This window comes from Dipodomys merriami, unplaced genomic scaffold (genome assembly GCF_024711535.1).
Source record: "Dipodomys merriami isolate MVZ:Mamm:240054 unplaced genomic scaffold, mDipMer1.0.p SCAF_24, whole genome shotgun sequence".
NCBI lineage: Eukaryota > Metazoa > Chordata > Mammalia > Rodentia > Heteromyidae > Dipodomys > Dipodomys merriami.
In genome coordinates, this window is record NW_027203826.1 from 22,528,620 (window position 1) to 22,556,089 (window position 27,470).

Sequence of the window (27,470 nt, forward strand, 5' to 3'; positions counted from 1 at the left end):
ATGAACTTTACAACTTTGGCGGTGGTGGGAAGAGTGGGGAGTGTAGTTGTGGAGATGGGAAAGCAGGGATGGTAGGGTAAAAACAAAGGAGGAGGCAACAATGCTTGATAAGATATGTACTCATTACCTTGCTCATATAATTGTAACCCCTCTGTATGGTATTTCCACAATAAAAAACTTATTTAAAAAGAATACAAAAGATGTGATAAATGGAAGAATCAGCATATGATAAGCATTATGTCTATTGTTCTCATATCAAATCAGTTTCCAGAACATTTGTGTTGATTTTGTACTTTACTGTATCTGTAGCATATGCTTACACTATTTTTCCTCCACAATATCAGTGTAAACAAACCTACTACCATATATGCAACTTAAACAGTTCCCCATTCATTTTTGAATCTTCTACAGAAAACTGTGTTGATTATATAAAGGAGTGTTTATTAAGAGAAGATGTTGCTTTGTGTTTTGTTTCATATTTTAGTTTTTGATGATTCTGTCTTTTTCCTTTATGCATGGTATATTTACATATGTATCTTCAGGAGGGTGGGAATTCCAGGAGAAAATGGAGAAAAAGTACATCAGGTGCTCACTGGACACGGATGAAAGTGAACTATAAAACTCATGGGTAGAAACAGGAGGGGGAGATTGGGAGAGAATGAAGGAATGGAAGACATTCTATCAAAGGAAATGTACTCATTACCTGACTCATGTAATTGTAATCTCTCCATATATCACTTCTATAATAACAACAAATTCATATTTTTAAAAAGTGGATGTTGTCATAGAATGGAATATTGTTAGTATTTGCTGGAATCACAGAATAGAAAAAGAGTTAGCAAGCTACACACCCATATGTGAACTCTGACCCAATGTCAATTTTTTATAGCTTATGAGCTAAATTTATTTGCATTTTCAAACAAAATGTGAAAAACCACCTAGAACTCTAACTTCAGTGTTCCTAAGTCTAATTTTATTGGATCGCGGCCATACCATTCATGTACATATTTCTTGGCTACCTTCACACTAACAGCAATGTTCAGTAGCTGTGACATTGGCTATTGACCCACAATTCTAAAAATATTTCCTTTTGTAAATCTCTCTTCACAAAAAGTGTTTCAAAACTTTATACAGAGTAGAAGCACCAGAGGCTTTGGAAAAACAATTTCAATTTTTGTCCTATCTATATCTGTATTAGCTATATTACCTAAAATACTTAGTATTTGTGGGGTTTTTTAAATGAGGGAAATCATATTTCTCTTTTTCCTTTTTAATTGTTATTATAAAGGTGATGTACAGAGGGATTACTGTTTCTTAAGTCAAGTAATGAGTACAGAGAGAAATCATATTTTTTCTAGAGAATTTGTGGGAGAATTCATAATAAATAAGTGAAATTCAGTCCATTTCAATAAACATATTTCCTTTCCATGAACAAAGTATTCTCATCTTCAGAATCCAATCAACCTCACAATATACTAGCTGCTAAGGATTCATATTCAGTGTTTGGCTGTTGAATTCAAACAAAGGGCAGAAATTATGGTTAACAGACATCAGGCTTTATGCAGCAAGGTTTTCCAGGCAATGGTCCATAATTTGTAACTCATGTGGGAGAGGACGCTGGTATTTAAAATACTGAGAGCATGTGGTAGGATTGCTAACCAGTCCAGTCTGAATGAGACCATTCATTTCAAATTGGAGACAGTTTAGAACAACCATGAATATAAACATGAACATATGATTTTGCATATGTTCACTGCCTCCCTATGAACCAAACAACAAACAGTGATGTGGGCATTTGCTTCTCATACGGCTTCATGTGATGTCTACTGCTTAGATCCTAAGAGCTTCCTGGAAGAAATCACGCATCTGTTTGTTGGTTTCTCACACCTAGAGTTTATAATAAGCACTTAATAATCCCTGCAGTCCTAATCTACTCTTTTAAAATGAATGATAGGAATACAAAAGAGGTTTGGTTTAAGGGTGGCCTAAGTGGTGGGGGAGAGAGTGAATAGAAAGGGGATGGGGGGGGTGAATATTGATGACATATTCTATATACATCTGTGGAAATGGATCAAGGGAACCTTTTGAAATCCAGGAAGTGAGAAGGTTGATGCAAGGGAGTGTTTGAGGGATGGCTTTGATTAAAGTCCAGTGTATACATCCACACACATGTTATTATGAGATCCCTTTGTACAACCAATGTATGCTAATGAAAATGGAAAGAAAAAGCCAGGTGAAAGTGGCTCATGCCTAGAATCCTAGCCACACAGAAGACTAATTAAGGTTCAAAACCAAGCCTGAAAACACATCCAAGAGACTCTTACCTACACTTAACCAGCAAAAAACTGGAGTGGAGCCATGGCTTAAGTGATTGAGTACCAGCCATGAAAAGTTTAGAAGAAATTCAGCAGAAGGCAAAAAAATCTTTTTATTTTGTCAATTTCCCAGAGGTTTTAATTTGTGTTCTTGCTTATCTTTTGCCCATCTCCAGTCCTTCATTCTGGACTTGGCATATTGGAAGTACTTAATGAATTTTGATTGGTGGAACAACAGATTGTAGAGAATGTAAATGGGATTAGAATCAAGAGGTCAAAACCTGAACTTCAGGTTCACCATCTTATTCTTTGGAGATAGAAAAGGCACTGTGAATCATATATACATATATATATATATACATATATATATATATTAACTTGTTTCATCTATAAAACAGAAGAACACTTGTGAAATGTTTGGGGATTATAGGGATTAAAAACCAGGCAAGAAAATGCATTTTGTAAGCCATAAATGGCTGTAAAATGTGTTTAATATTTCAGCTAACAAAAAGAATTTACACTTTATGTTATTTAAGAAGATTCTTACAGTCTATTAAACTCAAGAAGAAAATAAAAAAACTAAGGGAATATCATAACCCAGTAAATAGTGAAATAAAATGCTAGAAGTCTTGAGGGCAGGGCAAGTAGTATTTTACTAAATGAAAGAACTTGGAAAGATATTTGCAAGGTGAATGTTTTCCAGTACTGTTATTTCTCTCATGTGCAATCAATTTCACTCTGATCCACAGCATACAAGTCATATTAGTGTATCAAATTATGATTAAATTACAGTGAAAGGAAGAATGAAGTGTCAGAAATCCTAAACCTGTCAAAAAACTTTTTTCAAAGGGCAAAAAATTCTAACTACAGGGCTGGAAAGGTGGCTCAGTGGTAGAGTACTTGCCTTGCATGCATGAGGCCCTGGGTTCGATTCTTTAGCACCATATAAGCAGAAAAAGCTGGAAGTGGCGCTGTGGCTCAATTGGTAGAGGGCTAACCTTGAGCTGAAGAACTGAGGGACAGCACCCAGGCCCAGAAGTTCAGGCCCCACAACAGCCAAAAAAAAAATTCTAACTAGGTTATTTTTCAAATTTACTTTCAAATTTATTTGATACAATGTGTGTGTTTTGAAATCTATGTTTTATTAATAGATTTTTACATACTAATGTAACTTTCAAAGATATCATTGAGTTTGTTTTCCTAGGATTATTCATTTGGGTCATTCATAAGAACACATTATTACCATAAATATATGAAGTAGTAAATTGATATATTATTCCAGTTGAAAATGTTTGCTTCCAGTTATGATAAAGTAATCTTGTAGTAGAACAAGCACCGCTGACAAATATAAATGTAAAATGTGAATTACATAAAAAAGCAATAATAATTGGAAGCATTTGAGAACAATCAAGACTCAGGATGTAAGAGCACAATATTTCAAAAGGAAAGAAACAACATGAATGGAATTTAGCATTCTGTGCCTCTGAGATACACCTCCTCAACTATGCAGACTAAAAGTATAGAAAGTCTAGCAAAAATTGGCTAGAGAGAAGCCAACAACCATTGGCAGACACATACAGTTGAGAAAATAGAAATTGCATGTCAGAGATCCCAAAATGGAGGGTCCAATTCATGCTGTTCATGCAAACCTCAGAAGAGCAAGGCCTTGGAAGAAATCTATCAAGGACCACACAGCAGAACAAGAGCACAGCTTGAATTTCTTGATTACTTATTGGATTAAAATGACCTTCCCCACATCTTTTTTTTTTTTTGGGTCCGGTCGTGGGGCCTGAACTCTGGGCCTGGGCGCTGTCCCTCAGCTCTTCAGCTCAAGGCTAGTGCTCTACCACTTGAGCCACAGTGCCACTTCCGGCTTTTTTCTTTTTGCTTATGTGGTGCTGAGGAATCGAACCCAGGGCCTCAGACATGCAAGGCAAGCGCTCTACCACTGAGCCAACTTCCCAGCCCTTCCCCACATCTTAATAAGCATCAGATGATCATATTGAAAAAAATAGTATTAACTGGAACTGTTCAGTGTATTCATTGTCTGATATTCAATGAACACATCTTTATGAACCAAATGAATAACAACTAAAAGGAAATAAAAACTAAAAAAAAGCTTAGATCACTAAGACATTAGTGTTACGAACTTTAAAATTAGTAAGATTAATATATTTTAAACTGATTACAAGATAGAACATTTCAAACAAAATAAGTATAGAGAAAATCAATTTGGTATTACTAGAGAGAAAATAAGGTATTTCTTCACTTAGACAAATTACTATGACAGACGAACTCTTAAATTATATACTCATAGTTTCCAATTTATACAGTTCTTGTTTCCACAAAAAAAATTAGCAATCTAGAGGTTGGGAAGGTGGCTCAGTGGTAGAGTGCTTGCCTTGCATGCATGAGGCCCTTGGTTCGATTCCTCAGCACCCCATAAGCAGAAAAAGCCGGAAGTGGGGCTGAGGCTCAAGTGGTAGAGTGCTAGTCTTCAGCTGACTAGCTGAGGGACAGCGTCCAGGCCCAGAGTTCAAGCCCCACAACTGACCAAAAAATAAAAAACAACAACCAAAAATAGCAATCTACTTTATTAAATATGTCTCTCAACAAGAGGATTCAAGTTTCAGTCGGTAAAGTACTCATTGCAAATGCATAAAGTAGAAATTTTACTGCTATCCTTTCAATCAAAAAAAATACCAAGTGTTAATCATGACTATGACCAAGTTTACCACTTGTTTCAGAGTCTGCTATTGGCAGGACACTAGTTATCAGCTAACTTGAGCCACACAGACACAGTAAAGTATGTAGCCATGTCATTTCTGTTTCTCTAGTGATAAATCTACATGACAATCCACAAAAAATGGATGTCAAAGGAGGTAACTGAGCAAGGCTGAAAATGAGGCAAAGAAAGGATAAATGATCATTCCTGAAGTTAAATTTAGTTAATAGTAAACAGAGTTGCAGAATAGTTAACAGAGAATGGAGACATCAGTGCCACCAAAGCCAGAGAACCTCAATGGAGGGAGGCTCCTTGGTCATCTTTAACGAGAAAAGGAGTCTTGACAAAAAGGATGAAGATGCCTTAGAGGAAGTGATACCAAGTAAAAACTTCCTGTCACTAAATCCTCAGGGACATTTCACAACAAAGGGAGAATGAGGGATAAAGTGTTAGAAGCTGATAATGAGCTCAGTGAGGAATAAGACAATTCCTAGAGACATAAAAAACTTGCCTAGTTTGTAACATAATTCAGAAAAAGAAAAAGACAAGCAATGACCAAACTATTCTTGGCATCTTTTCTATGTACAAAGGAATGTAATACTTTAATTCTGCATTTTCTTTATGTTTTCAATTAGTGAGGCAAGGAGCTATAAGAATTACTGTTTGCTTCATTTGCCTACATATGTTTAACTAAAAATAAGAGCATTTGGCAAAAAAAGTTAGAAGCCATGAAACATTGTAATGTTTCCCATTGTAAATATTTTCTTCGCATAGTTTCACCTTCATAGTCATTTTGTGGTCCTACTTTCCCATGTAGAGGACCGCCTACATAAGTATTAATATGCACTGAAATTTATGAATCCAAAAGCAACAAAAGCAAAAGAAAGATAAACAAATTCAAGTTTATGATGGGAGAATTTTAGCACATCTTTGTAAAGTGATGCAAAAAGAATTAGGGAAAATATATACATAAAATATCTATATTTTATATATCATCTATGATATAGGAAATAAAAATAAAAAAATGATGTTCAAACTTGTCCTATCAAACATAAAGATCAGTATAGCATCTAACAATTGCAAATTACACATTACTTGTACATGTAAACTTGTCGTTACTAACATTGACCATATGCTCATCCATACCCATGTATAGTCAAGGTTCAACAAATTTCAAAGCATTGAAATACACAATAAACTTTTGACCAACATCTATCTGTAAATAAAGACAAAAGCCCCAAACTCTAAAAATATCTTTAAGTTAAACAGCCCACTAACAATTCATTTAAGAGTCAAGAATGAAATCAAAATAAAATCTTGAAAGTATGTGTGAACTGAATAACAACAAAAATAAAATGGGAAATGTGGGATATTGCTAATGTCATGCTTAGAAGGAAACTGAGTGCCTTTGGTAAGTTGAGTGTTTATGTAATTTGTCTTTTTTAAAAATCTTAAACTTACTACTGTTAAGTAAAATTGACCTCTCAAAGTGTTAGAAAAATGAAGGCAAGTGAAACCCAAAATTAATACATGGAAAGAAATAGTAAAGATCAAGGTGGAAAAAAATCACTAAATGGAGTCTTATATACAAAGGATCAGTGAAGCAAAATTTTGGTTCTTTGGAAATATAAATAAAATTGACAAATTCTTAGCTAAACTAACAAATGAAAGAAAAGACTCAAATTAATACAACTAAAGTGAAAAGGATATTGTAATACTTGCAATGAAATGAAGAGAATCATTAGGAAACACTTCAAAAGCTTATATTCCTATAAATTTGAAAATCTAAAAGAAATGGATGATTTTCTAGACACGTCTAACCTACCAAAATCAAGCCACGAGGATATAAGCAGCCTAAAAAGATCTATAATTAGCAATGAGATTGAAGGAGTAAGAAAGAATCTCACAGAGGAAAAGTCTGAGACCAAATATATTCAACTATGTAGGCTCAAGGCTGGAGGTATGGCAGCAAGCAGGAGGCCTTGAATCACAACTCCACTGTCATCATTTTTTAAATATATAAAAACATTGAAATATCGGGGGGGGGCTGGTGGCTCATGCCTTAATCCTAGCTACTCAGGAGGCTGAGATCTGAGGATCGCAGTTCAAAGCCAGCCTGGGCAGGAAAGATTGTGAGACTCTTCTCTCCAATAAACTACCAGAAAACTGGAAGTAGTACTGTGGCTTAAGTGGTGGAGCGCTAGCCTTGAGCTGAAGAGCTGAGGGACAGTGCCCAGGCCCAGAATGTAAGCCCCACAACTGACAATAATAATAATAATAATAATAATAATAATAATAATAATAATAAGCCTTAAAATAACAAAATGTGATCTTTGACAAGTCATTGAATGAAGAACTTTGCATGCGTGCGCATGTGCACACATACACACACACACACAGTGACATACACACACCTCCACCATTTACAAAAATCAAGGCCACTTACTTCAAGCCATATCTCATCATTCTTTTCCAGGCTAGCCTCCATCTGCTCACTCTCGTTATCATGCGGTCTTTTTCCACTGGTAACATGGGGAAACCAGCCAGTTAGGGGCAGGTGCTTGGGTGAATCTGGATGGTATGATGTGCAAATCTGAAATGTAAGTTCAACCAAAAATCAGGTGTTGAGTATGAGTGATAAGTAAAGAGAAACTCTCCTTTTAGCAGGAAACAAACAAAAAAAGTCTCAGTCTTCTCAATGTAGAATAACTTTTCAATGTTTTCTCTTAGCATTAATAACATGACATGAGAGGTTAAAAAAAAAAACATATACAATTTTCAGTCCACTATTGGCCAAGAGATCTTGCCCAAAGAACAGCCCTGGCATATTTCAGGTAATTATTCCTAGGATCAATCATTCCACTCTTTCTAACATGCTGGATAAATTCTAATCATGCAACTTTGTCTGGCTACCAATTGGAAGCTGCTGACTAAGGAAGCTATTGGGCATTGGTCTGGGTTATGGTTTTCTTCTTCAAAGAAGAATAACAGAACTCCAGGAAAACTTTGCTTACTTTACTTTGGGAAGATAGATTAGACTAAAAACTACTTCAGAGAAGGGTCACTAATTGAAATCGCCCAACTTTCCTGTCTTCCAGAGAAAGATGCTATAATTTGGCTGAGATAGTATGACAGAAAGTTACCTTATCGCATCTAATTCCCCTGACTCTCTTGTTAATGAACTCCAATGTCCTTTAAGGTCACTACTGACATAATTGGCTCATCTTCACAGGGTTCCTTACAAGTAAAGGGGAAGTGAGCTTTACCTGACCAGTATAATGTGGGTGGAAGTCTGTAGTGTTGAGCTTCCAGAAAAGATGCCATTTTCCAAACAAAAAGGAAATGCTCAGCTGGCATATACTAATTTCTCTCTGACCTGCTAAATTCTTCCTCCTGGAAAGGCTGATTTCATGCCTAGTAGAGCAGGAGTCATTTAGGAGGAGGAGAAAAAAAAATACTGCAAGCCAAGAGTGGAAGAACTGGAGTTCAGAAGACAGAGGGGTTGTTGAGGAGATGCTTGAACCAGAGCAACAGCCTGGTGGTTCCTCAGCCTCTTCTGAAAAGTTTCCTTAGATCTAAAATACAATGATTTCATCCTGGCTTGAATCAACCGGCAAGCTAACGTATCTATGAAGGACTGAATTACCTACTGCTAGGAAGTGTGGAAGAGAGTATTTGGCAATGAGAAGCATCTGAAAGGTACCCAAGAGCCTTTAATCTTGTTTTAGTAATCAAGAATAATTTATAAATATGACTAGTGTTACATTGTAGAATCTACAGAGGATTTCCCATCTATTTAGGAAGATGTTCAGGAGAAACTGTCTAATGACTAAGTCTAAGAGTTCTACAGTAATAATTATTAAAGGTAGTTATCCTTTGATATTTAACACATACTTTACATCTCATTTGATCTTTATAATTTATCATTCCATTAAATACAAAAGATAATCACATATTCATTTACATACGAGAAATTTGGGGACTTGTCCAAGATGACATAACGGTAATGCTAGCAAATTCAGTGGTGTACCTCAAGATTTCTGAGTTCTTCCTACTTCTTTTTATTCTTTCACAATATATTCTCCAAAACAGAGGTCAAGAGTATTTGTAAATCCAATTTGGGGATTCTGTGCATATACCCTAGAGTCAGCTAATGATCAAAGGTTCCTAGATGTAAGCCACAGAGATTGGGTGGGGGTGGGTATGAATGATACGATTTCAATGCCAATCCACAAGCTTTTCCACTAATATTATCTTGATCTGAGATCAGTGAGGTTAAAGAAAAAAAGAATGCCAATATCTGGAGAAAGATGCAAGCTCCCATTCAGCAACTAGAGGAGTAACTTTTACAATCTTGTTTTACAACCGTGACCCAATTCACCTGGCTTGACTTACCATGGAATGAGGCTCTCCTGTTACCAAGGCAACAGTGTATTTCTTGTCTTCAAGAGATGAGTAAGCCTGGGTGGCCCACTGATCCAAATACCCTTCAGGCGTGTGGAAGCCACAGTCTACAATGCTGGTTTCCTTCTCAAAGGGCTCACAGATTCCATCTCCTTCATACCTGTAGCAGAGGCTTGGCTCTCCTGACAAGAAGTATGTATTTTATTGGAAAATGTTATTACATTTCATGGAGGGGGGAATAACAGCTGTGTTCACCACGTTATTCCTCTAGCCCACCAAAAAGATCCTGTGAATTCCCACTAGCCCAATTCTTACCCCAAACACACCACACTTACAACTTTAAGGAAGAGGATCTTTTTTTTTTTAAACTGGGGAAGGGTTAAAATCCACCCACAAAATAAAGCTATAGCAAGGGCTGGGACAGGGGCAGAAGGGGATTGGTGAGGAATTCAGCTGCAAGATGGATAGAGGAAAAAAGTTAACAAGACATCTAGGGAATGTTGGAGATGTGAATGAAGCAGAAAGAGGATTCAAATGATAGGTGTAATGTATTATGGTTTTTTAAATGTCCTTTTTTGCTTCTTGAAATACTAAAATAATTGAGGAGTTTGTTCATTGAATTGTGTTTCTTTCCATCTCTCTTCTCACTGAATTCTATTTCTTTGGCTAAGTAACTGTTCCGAAAAGAAAACTGGAAAGCAAGGTTTGATTCATTGGGCAAGCAACCTATTTGCTCACAGGATACTTCCTATTAATCAGACATGGAGACTCATTTGCTTCAAGGTGTAAATATTTATAAACCAAGTCTCCTTGTTTCCTATCTGCTTTTTGTTGATGGTGGTTGTGGGGCTTGAACTCAGGGCCTGAGTGCTGTCTTTGAGCTTTTCAGCTCAAGGCTAACACTCTGCACTTAGGCCACAGCTCCTCTTCCTCTTGTCGACTTTTTATGCCATAGATTTAAAACTGTTTATTTTTCTTTTCAAATTCATCTGAAAACAACAGACCACTTTAAAAATACATTTCAAATGCTTCCTTTGAATCTAATATTTTGAAAAATAATAAAATGGAACTATATGCTTAGCATAAAATGAATTCAGTACTCACTGAAAACAATGTCTTAGTGGTAGAACATTCCATGTTAACGATACCCGGTAAATAATTTAAATATACTCTTAAGTATAGTATTTAAGCATAGTTAAAATAATTTAGATATAGTCTTACTGGAGTTAGAGTCTGAGGAAATATGAGTCAAATTTCATGGGATCAAATGTGATAGAAAAAAAAGTGAAATTTGTGCTTAAGTTAAATGAGACTTGATCTGGACAGCACAGTGTTTGGAGAATGTATGTTTATTTTCATTACGAGACCACTGTGTGGCTACCAAAAAAGAAAGGATGCAAACAGAGGTGGCATTAACAAATACTTCTGCACAGAAGAGGGAGGTAATCCATTCTGTGTATTCTGCATAGCCAAACCACATCTGCAGTATTAGATTCCTTTCTGGACATTGACCATGAGAAACATGCCAGGTTGAGGTAAATAGGAAAGGGTCTGGAAACCTAATCACATGAGGGGATATTTGGATTGGAAAGGAAAATAATAAGGAGGCATTTCAAATATCTGAATGGTAGTCAAATAAAATAGGAAAAATGTATTCTCTGTAGCTTCAGATCAAGGAAAATGCTCTTAATTGAGCACAGGAAAAGCTGGATTCAGGAATGGATCTGCAGCAGCCTTGTTGAATGTTCTTGGATGAGTCATTCAAATATTCTGAGCCTCAGTTTACAAACTGAAAAATGGGAGAAGTATCTATAACCAAGCCTTTTTGTTGTTAAAAAAAAGGTCTATTTCAAGGTGCATTTGTCACTGCTATAATTATGTAAACAGAAGCTATAAAACGCCAAGGATTTTGTAAAAGTGCTTTCTAAAAGAAAGCAAAACTGAATGCTGAGTCACTGCTTGAAAGGAATAGGTCTCTGTCAAGCTCTTGGCACATAATAAGTACTGAATATGTGGTGGAACTACTGAATACATGGTATATTTGTGGGCATTTGTTCATTAAATGTATAGATGATGTGTGGATGAATTGAGGAATGGATAGAAAATTGATGATAAATGGATGATGGATAAATGGATAGTAGAAGGATAGATAACTTGTGATGGATGGATGGGTGGATGGATGGATAATCAATGAAGAATGGGTAATGAAGGGATAGATGACAGGTGGATGATAGATGGATGGATAGAGGGGTAAACATTAAGACTCTGTGATTCTACTCTGCCCATAAAGAGCAGGGGCATTTGTGTGTTCTGTACAATCTTGACATCTTATTCAATTATACATAATTATAATTTCTTACTTTAACTTACACTGTATAGATATTAAAGTATTTTCAAATGCACTACTATTTGAAATAACTTGGACATGTGCTTGTGCCCCACAGAATCATTTTGGTGTTTTAACCTGGAATAGAAAACATCTTCTGTAAAGAAACCTGATAGTGTGCAGGCCCATCGGCACTGGGAAGAGTGCTGTAGGCCAGACCTTGGAGTTCCGAGAGTTTAGGGTCAAAGTCTATTAGACACAAGTTACTACCAGTGATTCTCCATGGCTAAAAAGAAAAGGACATTCCCTTCTGTCATTTTACATAATCTTATATATTAAATACAGATACCAGTTTGCCTTCACCCTGGCTTAGAGAACTTCCTTACTCAAATCTGTATTCTCAAATGTATATTTTGGTGCTTCACATGGGGACTCAAGAGAGATTTTTGGTAGAAGAAAGGTAGGCACAAATATAACCAAATGGTTTAAGATGAGCTCTTAGAGCTATATTAACTTGCATTTAATCCTAATTTTAACGCCTCCACCTAAATAAGCAAATATAAATGCTATAATCCTTCCCTACTTCAGTTTAGTTCACTCTTCACTAGGTAAGTGTTAAATGGGTTGATCTGTGTGAGATAGTGATTGGGGTACATCAAATGTTATCATCATGTTCATTAAGCTGTATGTTCTACTATATCGAGAACTCACAAAATAATACACTGAGACATCTACAATTAAGGTAAATGGAAAGACTTTGAAAAATTGTTTTAAGCAAAGCAAGCCAAACCAAAGAAACACTGGCTTCATGGTTTCCTTCATTTGTAATAACTAGAATATAGATATTCTTAGTAGAGGCCCACAATAGTTCAATAGCTATATACGTATGACTATATTAAAAGATCTTTATGAAATGAACTCCAAGAAATGGAAACAAGAGGTATATTTTAGTATTCTGTTTGCAGTCATTTCTCCTTTCTTTTCTTTCCCTCCCCCCTCTCTCTCTTTCTATCTTTCTTTTCTTTCTTTCTTTTTCTCTTTTGATGTATTCCCTTTTGTCACTGTTTTGTATTTCTGTACCCTTCGTCTTGTATATATACCTGATTTGGGGAAAGGAAGGGTAATCACAGAAATGGTGGGAGAAAGGGTGAATCCACGCAACAGTGCTGCTCACTAGACACTATGTTGGAAACTAACTTTACAACTTGAGGGGAGGGGAGTCGGGGGTGAGTGGTAGAAAATGAAGAGGTGACACTGTTCATAAAGAAATGTCCTTATTACCTTAGTTATGAAACTGTAACCCTTCTGTACATCATGTTTATACTATTTTAAAAGGTATAATTCTAGGTAGGAACTCACACTCACCTACACAGTTGAAGCCTTCCTCTAGTTTACATGCCCTTGAGCATCCATCTCCGTTCAACAGGTCTCCGCCATCACACTCTTCTCCCAGGCTTCTAGACATACACATACAAACACACACATAACAGGGTTGTTTTGGGGATTTGTCTATGTATTTTTCAATGTGTTAAGATTCCTAATTAAGCAGTACATAATGGAAGGGTGGGAGCTAAGAGGGATGCCTTTATAGAAAACAAACCAACACACAGACATTTGGGATGGGGATTCAATGCTTCTGGTTTTTTGGCTAAGATCAAGCCTAGGCTAAGGCTGTCGCTCAATGGCAGAGTAGCTGTCTAGGAACTTTTGAGTTCTATCTCTAGCACTGCAAGTAAACAAAACAAATATATAAATACACAGACATTAAAAAAGGTCCTATTTTAGTCAATGGTTGTATCTGGTGTGTGGTGGGAAGTCTAAAGTGTCTTCCTGATTTGAAATATTTACAGAGTACCCAGAAAAGATCTGATAAACTATTTCTGGTAGAGGGTCAGAAGCATAAAAATGCCTTTTAACTTAATGATTAGTGGAGTTTTAGAAGGGTGATTTTATTTTTCAATTGGTTAAATGTATTAATAAAAAGTAATAATCCAATAGTTACAAAATCAGTAGCATTACTATACTCTACTAATAGCCTATTATCTGAAATAGAAATCAACTAAGCAATCTCATTTATAATAGCTACCAATTCAGAACATACCTAGAAACAAATTTAACCAGGAAAGTAAAAGTCTCTCCATTTAAATTGTAAAATATTGATGAAAACCATAAAAGAGGACATACACATCACATCCCCACACAAAATAGAAAGAATCTATGTTCATGCCTGAGGCATGCAAGTACCACAAAAAAGAAAAAAAGCCAGAAGTGGCGCTGTGGCTCAAATGGTAGAGCGCTAGCCTTGAGCTGAAGACCAGAGTTCAGGTCCCCACAACCGGACACCCCCCGCCCCAAAAAAAAGAACTAAAGGAAACCATCTAAAATTGATACAAAATGACAAAAATACCAAAAATCCAAATAATCCTCAACAACAAAGTAGCCTACCCGGTTGTGCTTTTAATTCATTGTTTTTCCTTGGGTAATAATATTTATTTGGTAAACTTGTATCTCCTTTTTGTATAACTATTAGGATGTTCAAGCAGCTAGGATGTAACTTAGTTCTGAGTGAGCATCCTTCTAGGGTCCAGGTCACTAACATTACTCCTTATTACCACCTGGTGGCAGCCATTATGTATTGCAGGGCAGAATTTTCTAAGAGCTGGATAACAAATGTCATTTTGAACCTCAAATCCTGAGTGGGTGAGTAAATATAGATCAAGGTAGGTAAGCTAGCTTACAGGGAGAGGAATAGAAAGAATTTTGCAAGAACAAAATAAACTTTGGTTACAACTCAATTTAGCTATTGCAAAATAGATGATGGTTACCATCCACCTCCCCCCAGCCAGTGGATATGCACTGAACTTCAGAATATTATTATAAAGACAGATTGATGGTTAAATAAATACATGAGAAAAATTATTTACATGAGTTAAAAGTTTGCTGTGGATACAATAATGTTATATATATATATATACATATATATATATATATATAAAGTGGTAAACTAGAAGTATACAAAATATTAAAAATAAGAATGACTTAGTTGAAGAATTTAAGGGAGAGTCATTTAATCCACCATGGGGAAAGCAGCTCAGATGATGGTATCTAGGATGATGAACAGCTAGATGAGCTTAAGGACAGGTTTATATAATGTGTTCATCTGCCCTGAATTTCCTGGTCTTAGTGATAATTCAGTATACACATCGGGAACAATTCCTGGTCAACTATAATGAAAGAAGCATGGCATGTTTGAGAAATAACCAGAAGCAATTCTATCTTCATCTTGGTAGTGCTTACCGAAAAGCTGGAAATTGCATTGTAATTAATCTTTCTGGGGTCAAAGGAGCTGCTGACTTCCTCAATTTAAACACTTAGTTAATAAATCCACACAGTTAATTAAAGTACAGGTCATTTGGCTGATACTCTTCCAGCATTAGTTAACAAGTAACTTTCTGTACAAATTTCTTCCCTGTATCCATCCCCGGCAATTATTCATTGAGGCCATAAAGTTGTCCCAAAGATCCAGCTAACCTAGGATGAGTTGTAAATCGAAGTGGATTCTTTCGTAACTACAGATAATGTCAGTGACCTCTTAAGGTGATCACACGAAGTTCCAGAATTTGTAACGTAGGTTACCCTATCCGTTTCCAAACACTGGAGGCTGAGAGTCCTAGACAGAGTGGCCTAACTCACACATTCCTACACACACACACACACACACACACACACACACACACACACACACACACACACACACACACACACACGACTCACCCTGTGACCTTCCCATCTCCACAGTAGGGATCTCCATGGATGTGGTTTAGGGGAGGTGAAGCTTCTCCCAGTTCTCCTCCAGCTTCAGCTTGGACTTGGTACTCATACATCTGCCCAGGCGTGACCTCCCTGTGGAAATCAATGGGTTAATGACCATGACAGACTCAAAGGGAAGCCTGCACTGGGGCCTTTGCAAATGGCTCATAGGAGTTTTAGAAGACAGTGATGGAGGACAGAAATGTTGAACATGGTGCATTGTATGAAATAAAAACCAGTATTCCCCATACATGCCACACAATAGACATGAAATAAGTGCAGGGTGAGTTAACATTAAATATAACAGTCCTAGACAACCTAGGGAACTTGTATGAGTTTTAACTAAGTGAAAACAAGACAAGCACTGAAAAACCAATGCTCTGTTTCTTAAAGTAATCAGAGAAACTGGAATTGAGGTTCAGAGTGGGGCTCAGTCTGTGGATCCCAGCTTTCTCATCTCTCAGGAGAATTTGTGTCTTGAAGAGATTAAATCCTTAAAGGTAAGAGCAGCTATCTTGTTGTAGGAGATTGAAACACTTTTCATTAATATGTGGGAGGGGCAAAATATTCCCAGTTAGAAATATATTCGATTTGTTTCTTCATAATTCCAGGAATTAAACCCACTAACTATTTTCCCTCTATGTTTTTTGTAGCTATGAAAACCTGGAAGTGGGCAGTTGTAACAGTTGATATAAGAAATAGATTGGACTCAATAGAGCCCTAATTCAGTGATCAAGAGGAGACAGGAGAGAAAGATAGTTAGTGGAGGAGAGGCGTCAACAAGAGAGGTGCTAGTTCCAAAGATAAACCCTGTCTTCATCTTACTTTTATCCCAGGTTTGCCCTGATTTAAAAAGTACCACCAAAGTTAAGCTAGGATGAAAGGTATTTGAAAGGACAAAATCTCAATGGATCTTGCCAAGTCGTTCTTTTCTCTAAAACTCTTCAATTCAACCGCAAAGCCTCCATTTGCTCACCTGGTATAACACACCCAGCAAACAGGAAATAGCTTGGGGTTTCCCAAATACCTCCATAAACCTCTAGGCTGGCTTTTAAGAAATTTTAATAGGAAAGTTACCTAAATAGAAGAGACTTTTAAACTTCCAAATTAGTTTTCTTTTTTGAGGGAACAACCCTGTCATGACAGTGACAGATATTTCTAAAGCAAGCCCAATTGTATATCCTGGTCCTCTGTACAAGGTCGTTTCTCCAGGGCTTCTTGTCCAGCCGTGCATAAAAGTCTTACACTGTTCTTTGGCTGGGAAAGGATTAGATGGAAATGTCAGTATGTGTTTACTCTTCTTGGGGTGGGAGAATCATAATGGCAGTTAGCTCAGGCATTCAATAATCTGAGTTTGTAAAAGTCAATGTGCTACTGAGCAAAGAGAATAGAAATGAGATTTTGTAGGAAAATTGGATTTTAATCCTGAGTCTGTCATTTATTTACCAGGCTAGGCAACCAAATAAAGTGTCTGTTTTCTATCTATAAACTGGGAAATTATTGGCCTTAAAAGTTTATGTGCAGGAATGAGGATATCATTAGGTAACAAATAGCATATTAATTGCCTTACCAGAGACGCTAAAAAGTGGTATTTTTACATATTATTTAATTGATTAATCCATCCATTCATTTATTTATTCCCAGTACTGGGGATTGAACTCAGTGTCTCATATACTTGCCTGGCTTTTTTGCTCAAGGTTGGCACTCAACCGCTTGAACTACAACTCCACTTCAGGCTTTTTGCTTGTTAGTTGTAGATAAGAGTCTTACAGGCTTTCCTGACCTAGCTGGCTTTGAACCTGAACCATGGTCCTCAGATCTCAACCTCCTCCTAGATAGTTAGGATATAGCTATGATTACATATGTGAGCCACACCAGCACACGACTTGCTTTTTTAGTTTTGTTTTTCATTTAAATTATCCCTGTATTCCATCTTCCAATTTGAAAAAAAAAGATCCTTTTATTGCCCTCTCATTCTAAGGATGAAAGCCAATATGGGAAGAAAAATATATTAGATCACAGGTAGGAATTTGCTTGACTTTTTGTAGTTGTGCTAGATTGCCAAAAGACCACTCCAACCAGGCTGTGCTTGCTGGGATTTGACTGCTGTGTTGCCCATGGAAAGGAACATTTATTTTGTTGCCCCTGGAATCTGGAATTAGCTGAGTGACTCAACTGGGAAGGAAGAACATAATAACAATGTGAAGCACAGACGTGGTAGACACAGGTGAAGTAGGGCTTGTCCCTTTGCTGCTAGAACCTTTCCATCACCAAGGGAAGACCAGTCCAGGCTTATGGAGACCATGAGCAAAGAGGCCCCATGCTAGCTGCCTAAGCTGAGGCCTTCAACATACACAGGAGGTCAGCTGGGGCCACCATCTGGCTCTGGGCAAGCCATCTGGATGAGAACGCCCAGCCCATCCATAGAACTGTGAGAAACAACATTTGTTGTTTTGACCCACTCTATTTTGTGATAGCAAAAACTAAATGATATAACACCTTTGCCAAGGCTTGGTTTTTTCCTGGTTCTGACCTTGGATCATTCTCTTAAGAAAATTACAAGCTAGGGGCTGGGAAGGTGGCTCAGTGGTAGAGCACTTGCCTTGCATGCTCGAGGCCCTGGGTTCGATTCCTCAGCACCACATAAGCAAAAAGGAAAAAGCTGGAAGTGGCGCTGTGGCTTAAGTGGTAGAGCGTTAGCTTTGAGCTGAAGAGCTGAGGGACACTGCTCAGGCCCAGAGTCCAGGCCCCACGACCAGACCCCCCCCAAAAAAAAACAAAACAGAAAATTACAAGCTAGGCACAGGAGGTTGAGATCTGAGAATTGGGCAAGAAAGTCCATGAGACTCTGATCTCCAGTTAACCAGCAGAAAACGGAAAGTAGCCCTGTGGCTCAAAGTGGTAGAACACTAGTCTTGAGTGAAAGAGTTCAGGGACAGTGCTCAGGCTTGAATCCTGAGTTCAAGCCCCACCACCACCACCAGAACAACAGCAGCAAAGAAAGTATGAGGTGGAGGGATGTTCTCTGGAGATACCAGCCTCCTATTATAGACATTACATAGACACTAAATAAGGCCAGGGCCTTATATCTTCTGACCTCAGCACTTAAGTACACTGAGTCTTAACTCACTAAACATACAAAGAATAGAAATAAGAGAATGAACACGTGGAAGAAAGGGAGAAAAAGAGAAAGGAAGGAGAATCAGAAAAGAAGGAGAAGGGATAAAATACACCATATATGAGTCACGAAACTAGAGCATAATGTCACTCTGCAATGTCCGTCATCTTTCTGCTGGGGTATGAAAGGGGTGATTGTAACTCTGTTACAGAAGCCACGGCAGGTTGTTAAAGAGCCACAGCAAGGAACCAGAAATCAAATTGTCACCAGGTTGAAGACTGCTTCTGAGAACTTATGTGTGGCAATTTCACTGAGTCCAACCGAAAGCCTTCACACAAGTAATGTCTCCCCCTTTCCTACCATCACGATGACAGGGGACAGTGAGCTATTTGTCTCCTTTAGGGGAAAGATTTTTATTCATCTTAGATAAGCCACTTTAGAATGAAAGTCTGCTTCCCTGCCAATCCCAAACAGTTCTCCAATGGAGGACGTAACGGAACAATAGAAAGTCACAGTAGAGGAGGGGACAAAGCTGGCCCCTGGTGTAGAAGGCTGTTTTGCACAACGCACCTATCCGTGAATGTCCTGTAAGGATGTGTCATCAGCATTGGCGAGCCGCTGGCAAAGGGCGGGTCTCGCAGAACCTGGTACCTCACAGGCTGACAGCCAGAGCACAGGGCACTGCCGGGCAGCGAGGTCAGCAGTGCTGCATCAATCTCCATCCGCTCATCCAAGGTGTACACTTTCACTCCCAAGACTTTCCCTTCCGTGGGCAATTTGATGGTGAGCGGCGTGTCACAGAAAGTATGATACGGGCCCAGGTGCACTGACTCCTGGTTTTCCAGCAAGATCTCTGTGTCCAAGAGGGCTACGGAGGAATTCACGGAGAGGTAAGTGATCCACAGGGTGAACGTGTCGGCTTGCACGGGGTATTGGAAGAGCAGCTCCAAACTACAGCCTTCCGGGGGGCAGGGCACCGTCATGTTCGTGTTGTACAGGTGAAGCTCAGGACTCCAGGCCTGTAAGCTCGGCTCACAAGGCTGATGCACATCGGGAGGCCCTGGGGGAGACCAGCAGAAAGACACATCCGCAATTACCACTAAGGGTCTGAAAATGACTAGCTTACATTAGCAGCCAGAATGAGAAAGCAGGAAAGGATCTGGAGCTCCTGAGAAAGTCATGTGGCTTAGTGGCTGATATCTTACCTATTACTAAGGATAAAAGTGTAAAACTAAACCATATGATGCTCTTGTTACTCTTCTATTTTTACCAAGGGAATCTAGCAGGAAATTGGGAAAGGGACAATCAGAAAGGGTTCTTAAAGAACCCGTAAGCATAGAATATATATATATATATATATATATATATATATATATATATATATATACATATGTATATATATATACACTTAGTTTATTATGCATTTATGAAAAATTTTTGTTCCTGAAGACCAGTGTGAATTTCCATTTGTCTTGGTGGTATTATTCACAAAAATCCTCCCTTTTCTCTAAAATCTTATGTGGGTACCTCAGCTCCTTGATGATTAGCCAAATATGAAAACCATATGTTATAGAATTTGGGCATGTAAGTAACATGTAAGTAACAGGTAAGTAACCCCAGGGAAGAAAAGGTAAGCAGGAAATAGAAGCCTGCGTGATTGCATAAGAAAAAAAATGGTGTATTAGTAGTCAAATAAAAGTGCAATGGTGAAAAAACAGGTATCACAAACATAGTAAGGTCAGCTCTGTGAAAATAATCCATACAAGTTTTTTTTTTTAAATATCACATGAAGGAAATTGAAGAGACAGTAGTGAATTAGAGATCAGTAGGGTCAGCTTTTCATTGGCCCTAGGTCAGATGTTGTGTGGCTATAGCAAGCCTGTATTGATTTTCCTACTTAGAAATAAGTACTAATATTTAATCCCCACCTTAGAAGAACAGAAAGAGAAAGAGAGAGAGAGAGAATAGATAGATAGATCTTTCTCCCTTTTGCAAAGGAACAGTAGTTTGTTTGATTTTTAGCAGTTTTCCAGTGCTTACCCCAGAATACTAGCTAATTAAAGGCCCTTTTCAGTCACCCTACAGCACTGTCAGAAAGTTTTTATTAGAAGTTCTTGTGAAGCATTAAGTAGGTGACTTCAAAGTTGACTTGGTTTGCCTAAAGATACAAGAATTAGAATCCAGAATTTCTAATTCCATTGACTTCCACCACCAGATAACTTTGAATTCTGATAAGAATGTTATTTAGAAAAAATAAGCATTAAGAAAAGTTTGGGATCAGGAAGGCAAACAGACATTAAAGCTCCAGCACTGAACCAACTGTTTACCACAGAAAATGGATTTTTTTGAAGTGCCAATCTTGAAGTTCCATAAATGTTATATCCACTTTTCTTTATTCCCTGAAAAGCTTTATTTACCACAGAAAATGGATTTTTTTGAAGTGCCAATCTTGAAGTTCCATAAATGTTATATCCACTTTTCTTTATTCCCTGAAAAGCTTTATTTAAATGATCATATACAGTCAGTCATGGAATGGTCTCCCTTTAACTCTGCCACTGGAATTCCTGGAAGCCCCAGATGGTATTGCTCAGGTACTATGCACTCTTAGGCCACTGTCTTCCTTTTGATTTTCATGGCCAAGCTACAAGTTAATTCAGAAAGACTGAATCCAACACATATTTCTGAGTAAGTTTTTGGAACTTAACAAACATAAGCAGGGGCAGGGAGGGGAAAGCAAAGCTAACAGATGATGATTAGGAAACACTGAAGAGGATGATGAGGGAAGAAATCAAACCATTCATCACAAGGTGCTAAAAGTCATGTCAATAACACTTTCTGGATTGGAACTGGGAAAAGATTCATGCTGAAATTTTCTCCCCCGTTCCTGATATAAGTATGTGAGTATGTGCCTGAGAAGTCGAGGGAGGGACAGGAAAAAAGATAACAAAAACATCTTCCCCCTCCGAGAGCCTAGCTTAGATCACATCCAAAGCACAAGTAGTACCGGCATTAATAGACTCATAAAATAGCATAGATGAGAACAACCCGTGTGGAACACCTAGTCCACCCTACCCTCACCCAGATTCGCCAAGCCAGTGAATGAGTGTTCCCTGAAATCTGTTCTGTATTATCCTCCTGATGGAGGAGAGTAGGAGATCAGCTTACTCTATCGTATGCCAAGGCTCATCCAGGGACAAGTAGGCATCAAAGCTACCCCTAAGTTTTGGCTGACTTCTTTTTCCATCTGTATTATGTGCTGACCTCTGCATCATCACAGCCATTGAATATCCACATTGAGCAGCGATGGGACAGCTGCCACACCCATCTGCCTCAAGAAGTCTTTCCAAGGCCGGGTATATATGCAGCAACACATATGCATTGTCTGTTCCTCCCCATGCTAGCCCTCACCCTTTCCCTTCATCCCCAAGCTCAGTGGTCAATAACATATAAATCAAAAAAGTCATGGTACTTTACCAACAGCTTCCTCTGGGGTCCAGTAACCCGAAGAGTCACACACTCTCTGTGAGGATGCCTTGTAGACATACTGACGGAACGTCCCATCTTCAGTGCAAGCATCACACATGCTGCCCGGGGTCCTGAGAAGAGGAAAAGACAAAGATGATCAGTGTCCCTCAGAAGAACTAGGATAAGGAAGGCCCTGAGGAAGGAGGATGGCACTGCACAGGAAGCCCTAGAGAGCCAAAGGAGACAGCATCATCTCTCAGCTGATGTCCTAATTGGGTAGATCTCACCTTCACGAAATGGACAGCAATGTAAAAACCCCAATGAACATATCACCATGCCATGTCTACATCACGCCCTGTGCGCAGCTCGATGAGACATGCTGTGCTGCTTCTGGCCTTCAAGTGACCTTTTTAAGCTTCTCAGTTTCTTAAATACTTACCTCTATGCTCTATGTTCCTGACAGTGTATTCACCATCCTCTTCTGAGAATTAGGACCCATTCTTCTGTGCTCCCACCACTCCTACTATCTCTTCCCTTTGGATATTTGTATGTGGCGTTAGAAATTTAGATATTCCAATACTCTCCTTTGCCTGTGAGCTGCATCAGACCAATACTATTGTCCCTTTGTCCCCAGCACTTAGCCCAGGGAATGGCTTCCACAGCCCTTCCAGGAGTTGGTTATGAAAGGATCAGCACAGTGTATAAAGTGCTCCACAGGCACCATATGTGGGGATAACCAGAATAATAAAGAATACTAGTCAGATAACAAGAGACTTGCACTTTGTGAGTCTCATCATACTAGAAATCTCTTGTAGAAGTCTAACTGTGAACAAAAATATATCTAAAATACAGGCATCAACTCAGAGAGGTTCATCAAGCAATGTATCAACAGCACGTATTAATAGCATATCGCTATCCTGTAAAATGCTAGTAAAACAGTACTGTTAGGTAGAGGTAGTAATGAAAACATCAGCGCCTACTTATTAAACATCTCACCTACCCAGCCTTGGGCTACACGTGTTTTTCACACATTATTTCTCATCCCTACAATGAAATGAAACAAATGAAAACATTCAGGCTCAGAGAGGTTAATTAAATTTCCCAAAGATACGGGTTTATTCATTCCTGTGAGCAACTTCACCAACTTGATACTGTCCTGTACTTTGGCAAATAAAAGGAGTAGTTAAAAACCACCCACTGACTCCAGTCCACACTCACGTCTAGTGAGGACACCGCTCCAAACCACATTTCCCTGATGTACTTGGCCCTTCCGGGGCTGCTGCCGAGTGCGTAGCTAGGACTCCTCTCTGGCATAGGATTCCAAATACCTACTGGGATGGAGTAAACAGAACTCCAGACATGACACAAATCGTTGAGTATGTGACGCGAGTCCGCCCGACACACGTGTGAGGAGGTCTCCAAGCTAGCCCACCTCGCCGAGAAGAGGAAGCAAATTGCAGTCTTTTCTGCCAACAGACTCCTGACTGAGCCAGTTCTGATGTCTGCTTTATCGTAACATTTGTACCAGAGAGAGAATTGAAAGATTAAATTGTTTACATGTGTTACATAAACTGATGTAAAACTCCAGTTTGCACATACCCACAGAGGACTTACTGTTCAGCCAGTGTGACCAGAGTGGCAGAAGGTCACACTTGCAGGAAGATGATTCTTATACACATCGCATAGATGTGTGCTGAGTTACCAAAGCAAGCCTCTGAGAGTCCCTGGTACTGTTGACAATGCAAACTCTATTGTAGACCTGTGAGGTCTAAAGTGATGTCATTACTAAGTATGGGTCAAAGAATCAAGAACAAGCATGAAGATCGCAAGAGTTTGTGAATACCACTTTGGAGAGGGATTTATTGGTGTTATAATAACCTCCTCTCTCTGTATTCTCTCTTGGAAGTTTTTATTAAAACCCAAGGGCACAATGACATAGTTTGGGGACACCTCGCTACTTAGATGGGCCTTGACACCCAGAAAGGAGACATGGAACAAGAAAGAGGAGATATCAACCTCCTTAATGCAACAGCACTAAATTCAAAGAAATAATTCCTCTTCCTCTTTTCTGAATTTCCAGTGACTTTCCCCAAGTCATTTCCACTTAGTGCGGGGTCTTAGGCCACCTGTATTTGTTTCTCTGCCTCAGATTTCTCACTTCTATGGCTTTGAGTTCTGCATACTGCAAGAACTGCCTAAGATAAGTGCAATGAAATATCTAGTATGGGGTTTTCTGCCTGTCAAGGCCAGTCGGCAGAAGTCACCGATGGGATTCTCATCTTTTCCAATTAAACCTGAAGCCCAATAACCCTGTTAATTATTGTTCTTTCTCCCAGCTTCCTTTAGTGCTTACAAAAAAAAAATCCCTGGCATTAGTTATGCGAAGGACAATTGAATGAACGCTAGCTTTATTTATCATGCTTTTCTTTGATCAGCCTTATGAAGTGTCCAGTGTGGCAGATCAAGAGGCAAAAGATACAAAATGTAGTTCCACTTCCACCCCCAAAGGCCAGATGAGAGAGGCAGATAGGAAAAGGAACAGATAGTGATAATTCCAGGAGAGAGTGGCCATAAAGGCACACCAAGGCAGGAGAGAGAGATAGAATGCAGTCATGGCGATTTGTACACTCCCATCTACCTGCAGAACTGCCTGGAGGAATTTGCCTTACTTAGTTCCCGTCCCCTGAACTGCACCATTTAAGTAGCAAGCCTCTGTTCTATCATCATACCACAGAAGAACAGACGAATGAGACAGGTGGCAAATGCCACCTCACTTCTTACAGGCCATCTTTATTATACTGACCATCCTCTCCAGACCCTTGGCTGAGAAGTAAACACTGTGCTGAACTACTGTCTCACAAAGTGGCCCATGAACTGGGCTGAGGAGCTGAGCCCAGAGCTGGCTGGAGGAGGCAGCCCTGAGTAGTGCTGGACCCATTTCCAATTGCAAAGAGGGGTCCCCAAGCTTCTCATTCTTCCTCTCCTATAAAATTCTGCAAGGAAAATACATCAGCTCACCCACTGCAAGACCTGTCTCACCTGTCATATATAACTCCACCAATAGGAGGCAGCCAATGGATCGTGAGGGACTTCTGGGTCTGCCCAATGACCATGGGTGGGATGGGAATGGGGGTGGGCTTTCTGCTTTGACTCCATTGCTGGTATACGAGGTCCAAATAGCAGTGCATGCGGGCCACTTGGTTGGGGGTGAAGCTGTCAGTACAGTCATCATCTGTGGAGGCAAAATAAGAAAGCATAAGAAATGGAGTGATTGTACTTGTGAAAGCCCACCAAGGTAATTGATACCAATTGTTACCAATACCTTGGCATGTACTAGTCTCAATAAACACTTGTTGAAAGAGTAAGTACATTCTGTTTCAGAAGGTGTCTAAGCTAGAAGTGGGAAAGAGAAGGCAGAAGCATAAGACTTGCTTATCTCGAAAGCCAGGCCATTAATTTAATAGTGGAGCTGACCCAGAGTGAACTTGGCACCCTGGAGTTACATACAGGGTTGCAGAGTTAACAGTTGCTTATTCGGTAAACCACAAGATGGCACTGTTTCAGCAGAGGGCCTTTCATGCTTCAAGTCGCAGACACCTGCTTTGCTTTATTGCCCTGTGATGCCGGCCAAGACTAGTGAAAATTCAGTGGAGAGTCTCAAGGGGGAGAAAGCCAAATGTCAAGGAAACAGTCTAACTTTTGGAACCAGAAAGTCCCCCTATTTTCCATCCATGTGTTCATAGTGTTGAGAGAGGATTTGTTGTTGTCGTTTTGGTTTGCTTTGTTTTCTGATGGAGTACTGGGATGCATATATGCTAGGCGAGGAAGCACCATACTACATGAACTATGCCCTCAGCCCCAAATCAGTTATCTCAGAATTGGGGATGTTTCCACTGAAAACATGCCAGTCAAATATTACCTCATCTTTTCTCTTATATGATTCCTCTGTAAACCTCAAAGGTGACACTTAAGGAGTTCCTACCTCTGCTCCTTATCTGAACTCGGCCCCTGGCAAAGGCCACCGTGTTGTGACTAGAGAAGGAGCAGGTGTTGGTGCTTACAAATTTATTACACCTTAATTATTCACCTCAATGAAACTTGAATGGAGAAAAATATCTTAATAGGTCACAGGCAGGACCAACTCTTTCTTCCGTAAAAGTCATTACCGTGCATTGGGGGTTAGCTCTAGAAGGAGTATTTGGAACTGTAAAACCATTTTTTTCACCATTGGATTAAATGGATCAAGTCAAATTAGACGTTAAGTTTAGGATCCAATTGAAGTCTATCCTCAGGACACTGGTTAGTGTTACAATTTTCCAGAAACGAGGAAGATAGAAGCTATAGGCAAGAAGGATAATACAGAGTTTACATCCAGAAAAGACAAGAGCAAACAGTGAAGTGACTCTCAGGACACCATTTTCTAAAGAGTATCATTTTGAGCAGGGTATATGGAGTGCAAGCCAAGAATCAGTGTACAGCTACTGTTAGGAGAAGAGAATCTGAATTCTTAATAGTAGAAAATGAATCCTGAGCTTAAATTAACCAGGTCCTCATGTTATTCATCTGTAAGAAAAAATGCCATAAAGAACTACCTTGAACCTAAAACCTCTTTCACACATTGGACTTGAATGTTTCCAAAAATGAACAATAGCAAGAATCCCTAAATTCTCTAAGTTGACTAGAGCTCAGGAAGGCTTTTTGGCTTTGTCCTATTTTTATAATTCAAGAAAGAATAGTGGGAAAATAGTGGCTTTTTGGCTTTGTCCTATTTTTATAATTCAAGAAAGCTAGTGGGAAAAAACTCATTCGACAAGGTTTCTAATATTTCAGTAATCCTCAGGTCCAACATAGCTTGATAAGGAGGGGGTGAAGGGAAAGAGAACATTTCCATAATAAATATACTTCAATTCTTTGGCACTAATGACTGCTCAGTAATCTCTCTAGCTCCCACACCTCCACTAGGAGAGTCTCCAGAGTAGAGGTGATCTTTAGGGGAAATCCAATCATACCTGTGTAGCTCATGTAGTTGTTGAAGGGAGCTCCTGGGAAGTGGGCGAGGCCACAGGTGTCATTGGCCGGGTCTGGGTCCCTGCACAGCTTACTCTTGGGAGTGGGGACAGTGTCGGCACAGAGGTCCCCTGTTTCCATGGATGGCACTGTCTCCATGCAAGGGTCATCACAGGATTCTCTTTCACTGACCCCCTTGAAGACATGGTAGAGTCCCAGGACATGTCCTATTTCATGGATCATGATGTCGGTGTGGCCAGGCATGCCATAGTATGTGGGATTGAGGACAATACCACCTAC

General features: G+C 39.1%; 1 protein-coding gene across 3 annotated transcripts in view; it reads right to left on the reverse strand.

Moving 5' to 3' along the window:
* Window positions 1–27,470, reverse strand: part of Pappa2 (pappalysin 2) — a 221,801-nt gene that overhangs the window by 105,990 nt on the left and 88,341 nt on the right. For all 3 annotated transcript variants that reach the window (XM_070034409.1, XM_070034410.1, XM_070034411.1), the window contains 8 exons: window positions 27,173–27,466; window positions 25,203–25,395; window positions 22,173–22,294; window positions 19,269–19,758; window positions 15,545–15,673; window positions 13,136–13,227; window positions 9,436–9,626; window positions 7,487–7,633 (listed from right to left, as the gene is read on the reverse strand). In XM_070034409.1, coding sequence (XP_069890510.1) covers window positions 7,487–7,633; window positions 9,436–9,626; window positions 13,136–13,227; window positions 15,545–15,673; window positions 19,269–19,758; window positions 22,173–22,294; window positions 25,203–25,395; window positions 27,173–27,466 — 1,658 coding nt within the window. The remainder of the gene's footprint in view (window positions 1–7,486; window positions 7,634–9,435; window positions 9,627–13,135; window positions 13,228–15,544; window positions 15,674–19,268; window positions 19,759–22,172; window positions 22,295–25,202; window positions 25,396–27,172; window positions 27,467–27,470) is intronic.